This window comes from Mauremys mutica, chromosome 15, assembly GCF_020497125.1.
Source record: "Mauremys mutica isolate MM-2020 ecotype Southern chromosome 15, ASM2049712v1, whole genome shotgun sequence".
NCBI classification, from domain to species: Eukaryota; Metazoa; Chordata; order Testudines; family Geoemydidae; genus Mauremys; species Mauremys mutica.
Window position 1 is genome coordinate 37,355,721 of NC_059086.1, and position 12,880 is coordinate 37,368,600.

General features: G+C 49.0%; 5 protein-coding genes across 5 annotated transcripts in view; 2 read left to right on the plus strand and 3 right to left on the minus strand.

The window, feature by feature from the left end:
• Nucleotides 1–1,019, minus strand: part of LOC123350540 (histone H3-like) — a 5,760-nt gene extending 4,741 nt beyond the window's left edge. Inside the window, exon 1 of the mRNA XM_044989170.1 lies at nucleotides 636–1,019. Coding sequence (XP_044845105.1) covers nucleotides 636–964 — 329 coding nt within the window. The 5' untranslated portion in view covers nucleotides 965–1,019. The remainder of the gene's footprint in view (nucleotides 1–635) is intronic.
• A 1,729-nt stretch (nucleotides 1,020–2,748) lies between these two features.
• Nucleotides 2,749–3,214, minus strand: LOC123350531 (histone H2A.J-like). Its single transcript, XM_044989159.1, has one exon. It carries the CDS (start codon nucleotides 3,188–3,190, stop codon nucleotides 2,801–2,803), a length of 390 nt encoding a protein of 129 aa, XP_044845094.1. The 5' UTR covers nucleotides 3,191–3,214; the 3' UTR covers nucleotides 2,749–2,800.
• A 349-nt stretch (nucleotides 3,215–3,563) lies between these two features.
• Nucleotides 3,564–4,120, plus strand: LOC123350536 (histone H2B 8). Its single transcript, XM_044989165.1, has one exon. It carries the CDS (start codon nucleotides 3,592–3,594, stop codon nucleotides 3,970–3,972), a length of 381 nt encoding a protein of 126 aa, XP_044845100.1. The 5' UTR covers nucleotides 3,564–3,591; the 3' UTR covers nucleotides 3,973–4,120.
• Nucleotides 4,121–9,292: 5,172 nt separating this feature from the next.
• On the minus strand, nucleotides 9,293–9,772 carry LOC123350532 (histone H2A.J-like). Its single transcript, XM_044989161.1, has one exon. The coding sequence runs from the start codon at nucleotides 9,727–9,729 to the stop codon at nucleotides 9,340–9,342; it is 390 nt and encodes a 129-aa protein (XP_044845096.1). The 5' UTR covers nucleotides 9,730–9,772; the 3' UTR covers nucleotides 9,293–9,339.
• A 346-nt stretch (nucleotides 9,773–10,118) lies between these two features.
• Nucleotides 10,119–11,368, plus strand: LOC123350535 (histone H2B 8). The gene has a single exon (XM_044989164.1). It carries the CDS (start codon nucleotides 10,146–10,148, stop codon nucleotides 10,524–10,526), a length of 381 nt encoding a protein of 126 aa, XP_044845099.1. The 5' UTR covers nucleotides 10,119–10,145; the 3' UTR covers nucleotides 10,527–11,368.
• The last annotated feature ends 1,512 nt before the right edge of the window (nucleotides 11,369–12,880 follow it).

Sequence of the window (12,880 nt, forward strand, 5' to 3'; positions counted from 1 at the left end):
TCCCTGGAAATCCAGCCTTGGAACAGGTTTCTGAACAGAGCGGGGGGAACGGACTTCGGAGTCACTCAATAACGTATTTAAAGGTACTGTTGCTTGGTGGTTTCCCCCCCGGCCCATGTAGTATACGCAATTAACATCCGTCGCACCAACACAAGGCCAAATCCATTCCAGCCACATCACTACCGACTCTGCATTTCACTACCAACTCCTCAGTTCAGTGTAAACGCGCTCACCCCCAAGTTCATCTCGGTTGGGTTAGACTAACATTTTCTGAAAGGATAAGCACTTGGGCTAGAAAGTGGAGGCGGGGGTTATGATAAAGGTCTGAACAGCTTTTAAGTAACTTTCTTTTAGAGTGAGCTAACAGGTATTAAAACTAGATCACATTTACAATATTCATACGACAAAGACCTTTGCACTGACTGTGTTTAAAAAAACCGGATTAATAAGGCAAATAAGAATGAATTTCAACTCTTTCGCGTGGGCACGTGGTGGCTCTTAGAAGAGCCTTTGGGGTGGTTGTCGGGAGCCGGCGGCTCCGAGGGGGACGGCTCTAGGCCCTCTCCCCGCGGATGCGGCGCGCCAGCTGGATGTCCTTGGGCATGATGGTCACTCGCTTGGCGTGGATGGCGCACAGGTTGGTGTCCTCGAAGAGCCCCACCAGGTAAGCCTCGCTCGCCTCCTGCAGGGCCATGACGGCCGAGCTCTGGAAGCGCAGATCCGTCTTGAAGTCCTGGGCGATCTCCCGCACCAGGCGCTGGAAAGGCAGCTTGCGGATCAGCAGCTCGGTGGATTTCTGGTAGCGGCGGATTTCCCGCAGGGCCACGGTACCGGGGCGGTAGCGATGGGGCTTCTTCACCCCGCCCGTGGCGGGGGCGCTTTTCCGGGCAGCCTTAGTGGCGAGCTGCTTACGGGGCGCCTTCCCACCAGTGGATTTACGAGCGGTCTGCTTGGTACGGGCCATCCTCGTTGCTGTGCGCTATCAACCTCTCTCCACTCTAGCCACAGAGCAATAAGCACTTTACTCTTGCCGTGCGCAATTTATAGCCTAACCCCGTCTCCTGATTGGCTATGAACAGCCGGGCGACCGTTGAAGTGTTTAAATTTCCCGGGCTCAGCACGGATTGGCTATAGGGGGCTGCTCCCTCCGTTGGGCGCAAGAGCCTCCTGGGGTTTGAGGTCTTCTCGCGTTTGGAAGTGCGGGCGGGGGGGAATGGTCTCTGGGGCAACGGAGGAACTCTAGACGGGGATTGGCTGGAACTTGAAACCCACTAGCTCCTTCTGAGGGTGGGTGTCAGGTGGAGGGGGAAAGGAGAGTTTCTATAATCAAGTCTCCTCCTCTGATTGGCTGGCAGTATTTGAATTTCCCGGGCTTGGCAGGGATTGGCTGGAGATTTTACGCCCTAGCGTGTGTTTGGCCCACACGTGCCTGTGGCCCTGCCCCTCCCCCCGGGAGATACAAGGCTCCCTGGTAGCGCAGCGCTGTGGCAGGCGGGTCCTTGCTCTCTGCCGCCAAATTCGGGGTGCTGGCGCCAAGGGAGGGGGAGTCAGTCAGCGGCTGATACATTGCACGGCTCCCCTGCCCTGCAAAGGGCCCCGGGCTCCCCTCTGCCCATGCAGAGGCAGCAAAGACTCCAAATGTGAAATCCAATGTGAGCCAGGCGTGCAGAACATTTCTGTCTGTCCCATTGGGGGGGGGGGGTTCCCTTCGGCAACTTCACCTAGAAACAAACCTCGGGCTTGGGTTTTAATCGGTGCCTCCCGTTTGAATGCACTTCCCGCCCCTCCGGCTCGGCATCATAAACACTGAGTGAAAGCAAGACCCACAGGAGACTATAAGGCTGGATTTTCAAACGTATGAAGATCACAGTAATTTCCATGGCGACATACGATATGATGTCCTATATACAGGGTGGGGGCTTTGATACAGGATCTAGCAACAAGGGGGGCTAGACTACGGGGCAGGGGGGAAGCTCTTATTGCAACCACATGGCTTGTTCTGTCCTGATAACCTTAAAGTCCAGGATTGCGCCTTTTGAACCCAGTGACAAATCGGTCCCTTCCCCTTCATTGACTCCAGTAGGAGCAGGATCTAGGTGATTGTTTGCGGAGGGGAATTATAATCTAAGGATTAAAGCACAACATGTCCTGAGATCTGGATTCTATGCCAGAGACTGCATGTGTGACCCTATGCATGTCTTCTAGCATCTCTGGTACGTACACACACAGGGACATGTTTTCTAAGGAGTGAATTTGCTTTGTGGCTGCTGAGTAAGAATGGCGGGGAAGTATGTGGGGTGGCGGGATCTGAGGATGTTTGGAAAAACCCGCCCTTGGAAACAATGTTTCCTTTCTTCTCCACCCGGCTGCAGCTCATTCTCAGCAGGGTGTTTCACTAGAGACAAAAATGAGGGACTCTCCTGTCCCATTCATTCACCCCTAACATTTTTTGCCTTCTCACTCACGGGGCAGCTCCAGTCCTTGACCTCACAACCTAGAAAAAAAAATATTTATAGCTTTTATCTACTTCCTTCAGCTCTTAAAAAGAAACCTTCCTCTTTACCCACTTCTACGGATGCTTCTTCCCTATACGAATAGCGACAGTGTTCTGTTCTGTTTACACCATGAACAGTAAGAAGCCCAATTCGGTACCAAAGTTCCATAGTAACATACAGGCTTTCTAGGAACTACATGGGACTGACAAGCTCTTTTTATGAATTTGTGGGTGGCTCTTAAAAGAGCCTTTGGGTTCACACAGATCGAGTCGTGGGGAAGTTTCCCCCCAGGAGATGCAGCAGCCTCACTTGCCCTTGGCTTTGTGGCTCTCGGTTTTCTTGGGCAGCAGCACCGCCTGGATGTTGGGCAGGACGCCACCCTGAGCGATGGTGACTTTGCCCAGCAGCTTGTTCAGCTCCTCATCGTTGCGGATGGCCAGCTGCAGGTGCCGGGGGATGATGCGGGTTTTCTTGTTGTCCCGGGCGGCGTTGCCAGCCAGCTCCAAGATTTCAGCAGTGAGGTACTCCAGCACCGCAGCCATGTAAACGGGAGCGCCGGCTCCCACTCGCTCCGCATAGTTCCCCTTGCGCAGCAGCCGGTGCACGCGGCCCACAGGGAACTGCAGCCCAGCACGAGAAGACCGAGACTTGGCCTTGGCCCGCACTTTACCTCCCTGCTTTCCACGACCAGACATGATGCAGATTTCTGAGAATAATTCTTCAACACAGATGAAATGTAATAAAGGCTTCGCCCCAGCTGCCGGCTTTTTATCTTCTCATGGGGATGGGGCGAGCGGCTCCTGATTGGTTGCCTCATGCGTCTGTTCCAAAACACCCAATGGGAAAGCCGCTTCGCAACCCCGCCAATCGGGAAAGAAAAAGGCGTTTGACGTCCAATAGCAGCGCAGCATTTGGAGTAAGCTTATTTGCATCTGAGGTGACGACTTCAAATGACGGCCCAATATCTAACCAGCCAATAGGAAGGTCGGAATAAGACTACTCTCATTTGCATAGTGGCGCTATAAATATAGGACTCTCCGCCAAGCGGATTATTGTGTTGCTATTTGTGTTCTGTGCTGTGTGACTAGTGACCGAGATGCCTGAGCCGGCGAAATCTGCTCCCGCGCCCAAGAAGGGCTCTAAGAAAGCGGTGACCAAGACCCAGAAGAAGGGGGATAAGAAGCGCCGCAAGACCAGGAAGGAGAGTTACTCCATTTACGTCTACAAGGTGCTGAAGCAGGTTCACCCCGACACCGGCATCTCTTCCAAGGCCATGGGCATCATGAACTCCTTCGTCAACGACATCTTCGAGCGCATCGCCGGGGAGGCGTCCCGCCTGGCGCATTACAACAAGCGCTCCACCATCACCTCCCGGGAGATCCAGACCGCCGTGCGCCTGCTGCTGCCCGGGGAGCTGGCCAAACACGCCGTGTCGGAGGGCACCAAGGCGGTTACCAAGTACACCAGCTCCAAGTAAACACATGTGGTGCCTCTCCGGGACTTTGTTACACCTAAAACTCAAAGGCTCTTTTAAGAGCCACCCACTTTCTCCATGAGAGAGCTGTGCCTCACTATCAACAATAGAATTAGATAATTTCATCTTTTTGTAGGGGGATTAACTTGTACAACCTACTTTAAATTACATTTAAGATATTTACATGAGAAATGAACCTGTGTGGAAAATATCTGTCTTAAGGTTTGATTATTTAACAGGAAAAATAATTGCTCACTTGGATATTCTGAAATCAGTAATTGTAAAAATCTGTCCTATTGAGATCTATTCAGGAATGGTATTCAAACACTTCTATATTTCTGTAATAGAGAATGTCAGTTTGCAATACTTTTAGTTTATTTTCCCTGGTAATCCTTTAACATCTCTGCACCTAAAAGCAGATTCTTTCTGAAAACAGGGACTGTAGTTCATTCCTCCTAAAAGAAATGGCACCAAAGTACTTCAGAAAGTGACGGGGGTACAAGAGGCCTGGAGACACTAGGAGTGTAAATATACAGACTGGATTTCTCTAATTAGAAAATGAATGTTAATTTTTAAAATCACTATTTAGGGACCGGGGAAACTCATCCATTCTTGTTAGTGATATCAGTGTCTTCAATGAAAGAGGCTATAGTTACTAGGTTTTACACTTGTTTGCTTTTTTAGCTAGAGCTTTTCCTTCACCCCCTGAGTTTTATAACTGCAAGAAAATTGTATTTGGGGAGTAAAATAAGATCTCATGTTAGGCTGTGATACACATTCGCTATAAACTTTTAATCCATTTGAATAAATATTCCCATATTCTTCACTTCCACCAAGACTTAACAAAGAAAAACATTGTGAAATAACCAGAAGCTGCTTTTATAGACAAGTCAAATTACACATTGGTATTTGAGCTTTGCAGAGAACTGAGAGAAAGGTATATTGTAAGGCTCATATTTCTAGCTTTTTAATAAAATTCCACCTTTAGTGTAAGTTGCAATCTCCTTACAACTGTAAGAGAGAGACTGAGGATTTTGTCCTTTCCAGTTCTGACATGGAGCAATATTTTAATTTTCTGTTTTTAATATATTAATTTAAGCCCTTTCCCCCACCCCCAGCCCATGGAAGTTTAATGGTTGATGGCTGGGGTGACCAGACAGCAACTGTGAAAAAAACAGGATGGGGTGATAGGCACCAGTATAAGAAAAAGTCCCCCCAAAATGGGGCTGTCCCTTTAAAAACAGGACATCTGGCCACCCTATTGATGTGGGAGTCACTTGCAGCGAGGCAGTCCAAGGGTCTCGAAGACACAGGGCTGGAGCTCAAACAGTCTTTGATTCCAAACAGCTGCCAACATGATTCTATCGGCCATGGGAGTGGGGAGGAGACATTTGCAAATATGTTTAGGATGCTCATAAGTGTGAACTGGGGGAGGACACTCCCCACCATTGGGCCGCAGATGTAAAACCTGTATTTCAAGTGGTGTTGTGGGAGATTTTTCCCCTGCAAAATTTAGGGCAGGGCCCACATCAGGAAATGAACTGCCAGGATGTGGCAGAAAGAACAAAGTGTCCCATTTGCACGATGGGGTGGGCTCCATTTGTGCTCCGTCACCTCTCCAGCCCCAAACCTATGGGACATTTTCTGGTGGGAAAAATAACTGATTTCCAAACTCCCAAAGGGACCTTTTGAATCTCTTCCGAGTTTAGGCAGGGGACTATGCACCTGCTGTCCCTGTTATCCAACGGAGCCAAACATGCAGGGACCTACTGACAATTAAAGGACACACACACCCCCCAAAACTAACTTTGCGGCCTGCCTCAGCTCAGAGATCCCTGAAATGATTCGCAGCCCATGAATCAACAGAGTGATTAAATGTAATTCTTAAATGCTAAAATTACTTCTCTTCCCCCACCTTTTGCACATGCTCTGGGGCAGATAAGGCGCCAAATTTTACTATTTGAATTTAAAATTACGGGCTGTATGTTGATTGGCCAGTGGGGCAAGAGGGCTCATTGGTGGAAGCGGAGAAGCGACGCCTTTATAGGGTTGGGGAGTTAAAGTACAGGTAGATGGTTCTTCTGCTCACCTTGTTCACTCTGTTTTCCCTCTGGTCGGGAAGGGTCAACGCAAAATTCAGAGGGAGTCAGGATTATTATCCAATATTTAGGATATTTGCGAGCCTGGAGTGTCTTGCTTGTCACACAGAGGGGTGTGAAGCTCATCTCAGGGCTAATTAGGGTTACCTACCTGGCCAGGTATGGCCTGGAGTCTCCAGGAATTGGCATCCATCTCCAGGTGAGCATTGAAAGCAATCTGGGAGATTTTAATAGGCTATTTTAAGAAAATGACATTGTCATGGGGGGGGGGGAAGATCTCCCGGAATAACATCAGTCTGAGTTGGCAACTGTAGGGCTAATGCATGAAGAAACTCGGGGCCTGCTCAGGGTTTTCCTGGCAAACATGATCCGGAGTGCGGTGCTCAACACAGAACATGCTAAGGAAAACACCCTGAAGGCCATGGATATGGTGTATACATTGAAACATCAAGGTTGCACCTTACCTGGGTTTGGGGAGGGTTGAACCCACAAAGTAGATGTTCCATCTAAAAGCCCTTCCCTGCCTGCAGGCAAAGAGCAGGATTTGCTCAAAACCAAAGTTATGTAAATAAGAGAGTTAAGGTAAAATAAAAAGGTTCTGAAGTCGTCTCAGAACCGAAGTAACACATCACAAAGCTTTGGTTCTGAGTGGGGTTTTCTGCAGTGCCTTCGTACTTGCTGTCTCGACTCATTTCTCCATGGGCTGCTTTGTTTTTTCCCTTTGTATTCATGTACTCCACAAAAAGCCCAGGCCTTTTAAATGGAAGCCCAGTAAAATAAATATGCTTTCCATAACATGCCTAAACTACACGCTTTGCCAAACCCTATAATGTAGCTCCTCTTACTTCTGTTAAAAACAAAAATGGGAGGAAAAAAAATCTGTATTTCTCAAAATTTACTCCCCTCTTTAACTGTAACCACCCAGAATGACAGTAACAAGAACATAAGAGCGTGGTCCATTTTGCTCAGTATCCTATCCCTGAGAGTGGTCCATAGCAGAGCTTCAGGAGGGAGTGTGCAGAACAGGGTAATCACAGAGTAATCTACCCTGGCTTCCATTCCTGGCTCCTGGTAGTCAGCGTCAGGGTCACATGGTGCCACTAAGCACAGGGGATCTCCCAACAAATTTTTTGGTGGCCAAAGAGTACGGCCACCAACTCTTGCTGGTGGCCACGGTGACAATTCTTCCTAAAATACTTAATTAGCTTCAGAAAAAAAACAAATAAATATGTACATACACATGTCCAAATCATTGTAATTTATTCATGTAGGGTTTTTGTCAGACTCGGTCATGAAAATAATGTACAATTGTCTCTATTCTTTACAGGCCCTAAACAGAATAGAAACACAAATAAGGCATTCTGCATGGCCTTGTCTTTTGTTGTTGTTTCTTTTGCTTTTAAAAAAAAAAAGACTTGCTAGCTAGGAAGGCTGCTGCTGTCAAAAGTGATATTTGCATGTTTGTTAAGATCACTTTTCACAGCCCCAGCAAGCCCTGGGACAAATTAAACCCTGGGTGGGGAGGCAGCAGGGCCCAGGGACTGTGGTGGGGATGGTGAGCCTGGGCCTGGAGCCTGCCATCCCCTGGATGGAGCCTGAAGCCCTCCAAGCTGAAGTCTACCCCACCCCACCCCCAAGAATTCAACAGCTGCCAGCACCTCCAGCATGCATGTCTTCAGAGCAGGGCAGAGCTCAACCCCTGCTGGCAGCACTGGGAGATGGGCCCCTGCTTTGCCCCCGTCCCCAATCACAGCCCAGGAGGCTGTGGCTGCAAAAATAGCCCCTGGTGGCCGCGTTTGAGAAACGCTGCATTAACAGGGCTGTCCTCCCTGAACGTATCCAGTTCTTTTCTGACCCCCAAGTTATGCTTTTGGGCAGATCATCCTCCCATGGCACTGAGTTAGCTGCGTGTTGTGTGAAACAATACTTCCTCTTATTTGTAGGAAACCTGCTGAATATTAATTTCCTTGGGTGGACTCTGGGGTTGTGTGTTGTGTTCCTCTCTTCCTGCTGCATTCTTGGAAATCTCTCACCATACACACACCATTTACTTTTAATGGAACACATCTGACCTAGGGTAGACAGAGTTCAGGATCTGCAATTGGGTCCTCATTATCTTTGCTATAGGATAGTTCCAGGTTCTAGCGTAAGAGTTTAGGATCAGATTGCTACATCTAAAATAACTATAGGAGTGAATGGTCTGTGCCCACACAGTAAACTTCCTCCCATGTAAACATGACTGCAAATCTTTTAGACTATCTTTTAGGGGCTAGACACTCTTTCTGTATAGTAGCATAATTTTTCTCCCCAGTGATAGACCCAGGGAGCTCAATCTATTTAGCTTAATAAAGACAAGGTTAAGAGGTGATTCGATCAGTCTGAAAGTAGTGACAAGTGGAACAACTACTTGAGAAAGTTGCTGGCCTGACAATTATCCCTAGTAATTAGTTATCTTGACTGTATCAAGAACCCTCACAGCTAACTTTGCCTACAACTGACAAAAATAATGCATAAAATCCAGTAAAACACAAAAAGTAACATGCCAACTAGCCAGATAAACTTGCAACAAATTAATTCAAATTTCTTGCAATGTGGAGACTCACAGCTGTTGTGAATTACATCCTCCCTTTAGCAGGTAACCTTGATCCAGGGCTTAAAACACACAGCTTGAGTCCCAGATGCCTGGTTCCTTCCCCAGCTTGACTATATTTTCTGTGCACTTAGGAAAGACACTTGGGCCAATGTTTTCAGGCTGTGATGTTTATAAGCACCACTGCACAGGGATCCCAGATGAAAATAAAACTGCACAGCAGAGCAAAAAAAGGTTTAACCCAAAGTGAACCAGGCCCTGCCTTTGGGGAGTTTGAATTTTTTTAGTCCTGGGTGTGGGTTGGTCTGTTTGAAAACTCTAGGATGGAAGGAGTAAAGGAATCTCAGCAGCTACAACTACTCACCCACGTGTGTAGCTCTGGAATCTCAGTGCAAGACCAGGACAGGGTTTCAGAAAAAGTTTGCACTACAGCAAGGCTGGAGAAACAGGTGCCTTTCCCCCCCTAGCCCCTTGTGTGTAGCTCTGGGATCTGATGATTGCAAGTCCAGGACACGGTTTCCAAAACTTTGTTAGGTGGGGATAACAAAGAAGAAAGAGGAATATTTTCCCTAGCCACCCCCACCTCTCCTTGCTACAGCACGTAGAGTGCTCCCCAGCTCTTTCTGAAATCGTGGGTGGCTCTTAAAAGAGCCTTTGGTTTTGGGGGGCCGGCATCCGCACTCACTTGCCCTTGGCTTTGTGGCTCTCGGTTTTCTTGGGCAGCAGCACCGCCTGGATGTTGGGCAGGACGCCACCCTGCGCGATGGTGACTCCCCCCAGCAGCTTGTTCAGCTCCTCGTCGTTGCGCACCGCCAGCTGCAGGTGCCGGGGGATGATGCGGGTTTTCTTGTTGTCCCGAGCGGCGTTACCAGCCAGCTCCAGTATCTCAGCGGTCAGATACTCCATCACCGCGGCCAGGTACACGGGGGCGCCGGCTCCAACGCGCTCCGCATAGTTCCCTTTGCGCAGCAGCCGGTGCACCCGCCCGACTGGGAACTGCAGCCCAGCACGAGAGGAGCGAGACTTGGCTTTGGCCCGCACCTTGCCTCCCTGCTTTCCGCGGCCAGACATAATGGGGCTCCCCTAGCACCGAACTACTTCCACTGCAGCAGTAAAATACCCAATAACAATACAGTAAAAACTCGGCGCTGCCGGCCTTTTATTCCCTCATGGGGATGGGGCGAGCGGCTCCTGATTGGCTGTCTCATGCATCTGTTCCAAAACACCCAATGGGAAAGCCGCTTCGCAACCCCGCCAATCGTGAAAGAAAAAGGCGTTTGGCGTCCAATAGCAGCGCGGCATTTGGAGTAAGCTTATTTGCATCTGAGGTGACGACTTCCAATGGCAGCCCAATATGTAACCAGCCAATAGGAAGGTCGGAAATAGACTACTCTCATTTGCATAGGGGCGCTATAAATACAGGACTCTCCACCAAGTGGATTATTGTATTGCTGTTTTTGTTCTGTGCTGTGTGACTAGTGACCAAGATGCCTGAGCCGGCGAAATCTGCTCCCGCGCCCAAGAAGGGCTCTAAGAAAGCGGTGACCAAGACCCAGAAGAAGGGGGATAAGAAGCGCCGCAAGACCAGGAAGGAGAGTTACTCCATTTACGTCTACAAGGTGCTGAAGCAGGTTCACCCCGACACCGGCATCTCTTCCAAGGCCATGGGCATCATGAACTCCTTCGTCAACGACATCTTCGAGCGCATCGCCGGGGAGGCGTCTCGCCTGGCGCATTACAACAAGCGCTCCACCATCACCTCCCGGGAGATCCAGACCGCCGTGCGCCTGCTGCTGCCCGGGGAGCTGGCCAAACACGCCGTGTCGGAGGGCACCAAGGCGGTTACCAAGTACACCAGCTCCAAGTAAACACGGGCTGTGTGGCTCTCCGCCAGAGAGACGTCAATTTCAAAACCCCAAAGGCTCTTTTAAGAGCCACCCACCTTCTCCATGAGAGGGCTGCGATCACGGCACGTGGCGTGAGCAACTTGTCTTGCCAAGGCAGCTCCCAGCAAAAGGCACATAAGATTTTTTTAGTTACTCTAATTGGCTTCTTCGATCTGCTGCTTATTGGGGGGTTTTCCCGGTGCCCGTTCGGCTTTAGCAAGCCTCGATTGGCTTCTTGCTTCCTTTAATTGCCTGTTTATGATCATTAGCTTTGTTTAAGTGGGAGGTGGATCCGGGATGGGATGGGATGGGCTTGCTTGTTCCTGCCATGAAAAGGCGGCGCAACTTTTTAAATACTGTAGACGGGGGAGCTTTTACTGTTCCACGTCAGTGGTTTCGGTAGGATTTAATGATCAGAGAGTTTGTGGTGCTTCTATCCGGTACTAAGTGCTGATTAAAATCAAAGTTTAAAACCGAATAGAATTTTAACACTAGCTTTAGACGACGCAGGTTGAGAAGTGTCTGTACGGCTGGGTCTGGTGCTTAGATTACCCCCACAGACACGATTTGCTCTTAAAAGTCACGAGGCATAATCCGCAATAACCCAGAGTCAGCGACCGGCTTCTGACCCGCTGCTCACAAAACTCTCGCCGTGCACAAGCGGCGCTTTTTGCCGAATACCCCGTTTCGCTGCCAACCTCCCACCCCGGGGAAGGGGAGATGGGGACACCCAGGCGCGACCTGAAATCCCTAGTCCATGGAATCTCCGCGGCTGAGCGAGGGCCCCTCTTCACCTGCAACGACGTTTGGGGGGCGGGAATCAAAGTTAAGTGAGTTCTGGGGTTGTTTTTCTTGAGGGCTGGGTCAGTGTCTCTATTAACTTCGCTGCTGGGTTCGCAAATATTTAAAGGCGGGTCCCCTGCTGGGAGCAGACTGGGGCGGGGGGAGACACTGAGGTCCCCCGCTTTGCTAGGGCCCTACAGGGACCCCTGTTCGTCCCCCCCCAAGTATTGGGCATTAAGGGGGGGCGTGTTTCACATCAAAGTGCTCCTGGGGGCTCCTATGCCTGACGTCAAATATCAAGACCGGCTATGATTGGACGCGGTGCGATCCGCTCTGTCTCTCATTGGTCGGAGAGGAAACGCGTTGGGGGGGCGGGTTTTTACCTTTTCCACCTCGGTTTTCCCTTAGCTCAGGAAAGCTCATGCTAAAATAAATTTGTTAGTCTTTAAGGTGCCACAAGTACTCCTGGTTTTTTTGCGGATACAGACTAACACCTCTGAGCCGATTCCATCAATGCTGGTTGTGACCAGCCCGCTAGAAACCAGGACCCATGTTGAGGGCTGTCAAATTTTACAACAAAAAAAACTTCAAAAACAGCCCCCAAAGAGAGACTTGACTTAATATGCAAATTACATACAATTAACTTAGCTTTGAACAGAGACAGAGCCCGCGAAAGCTTCTGCTCAAATAAAGTTGTTAGTCTCTAAGGTGCCACAAGTCCTCCTATTCTTTTTGCAGATACAGACTGACACGGCTGCTACTCTGAAATCAGCTTTACAGAGGCCTTCCTCCCTTCAGTAGCCATTGCTAAGGACACCCTGGCTTGGCTTGACTGGATTGTATATGCCCAGTCAATCAAGTGTTGTTACAATGCTATTTTTATCTGTTATATTTTTGCTACTTTTTATTTGGGTGGGGGGAGGGAGGTAAAGGTTATTTGTTTTTTGTTTGTTTATTTTTAAAGGCACTAAAATCCTTGTGAAGCGCTTCAGGGCACTGTTCAGGGTATCGCCAGGCCTAAGATCTGCCTTTTAGCCCATTCACGCTGGGCTTGAAATCATAACTTGACCCCCCAGATGTAGAAGAGCAAGGGTTGTTCTGGAGAATGATGTGATCTGGGATATGGGGTCGTACACGGACCATGCTAAGATCAAAGTGTGCACGTGATGCTTGGATTTGGGGTGTACACAGATATCAGGAAAAACAATGAGGAGTGTTTGTGGCACCTTAGATACTAACATGTTTATTTGGGCATAAGTTTTCATGGGCTTTTGCTAACACAGACTAACACGGCTACCACTCTGAAACAGATGTCAGGGTTACACATTGTACCGGGGGGGCTGAACCTTCAGCCTGCCGCAAAATGAAACAACGACCCAAAAAAGGGGCCTTGAAGTCTGGCTCACTGCCACACCAAAAACGCTGGGTTATTTAGCAAAAAGCAAATATTAAATTTATTTAAAATATTCACTCTTCCAAGTGCTTTCAAGTCCAGTACTTGCGGTGTTAATCCAAAGGTTTCGGATGCAATCAGGCAGCGCCTCCTCAGTAAT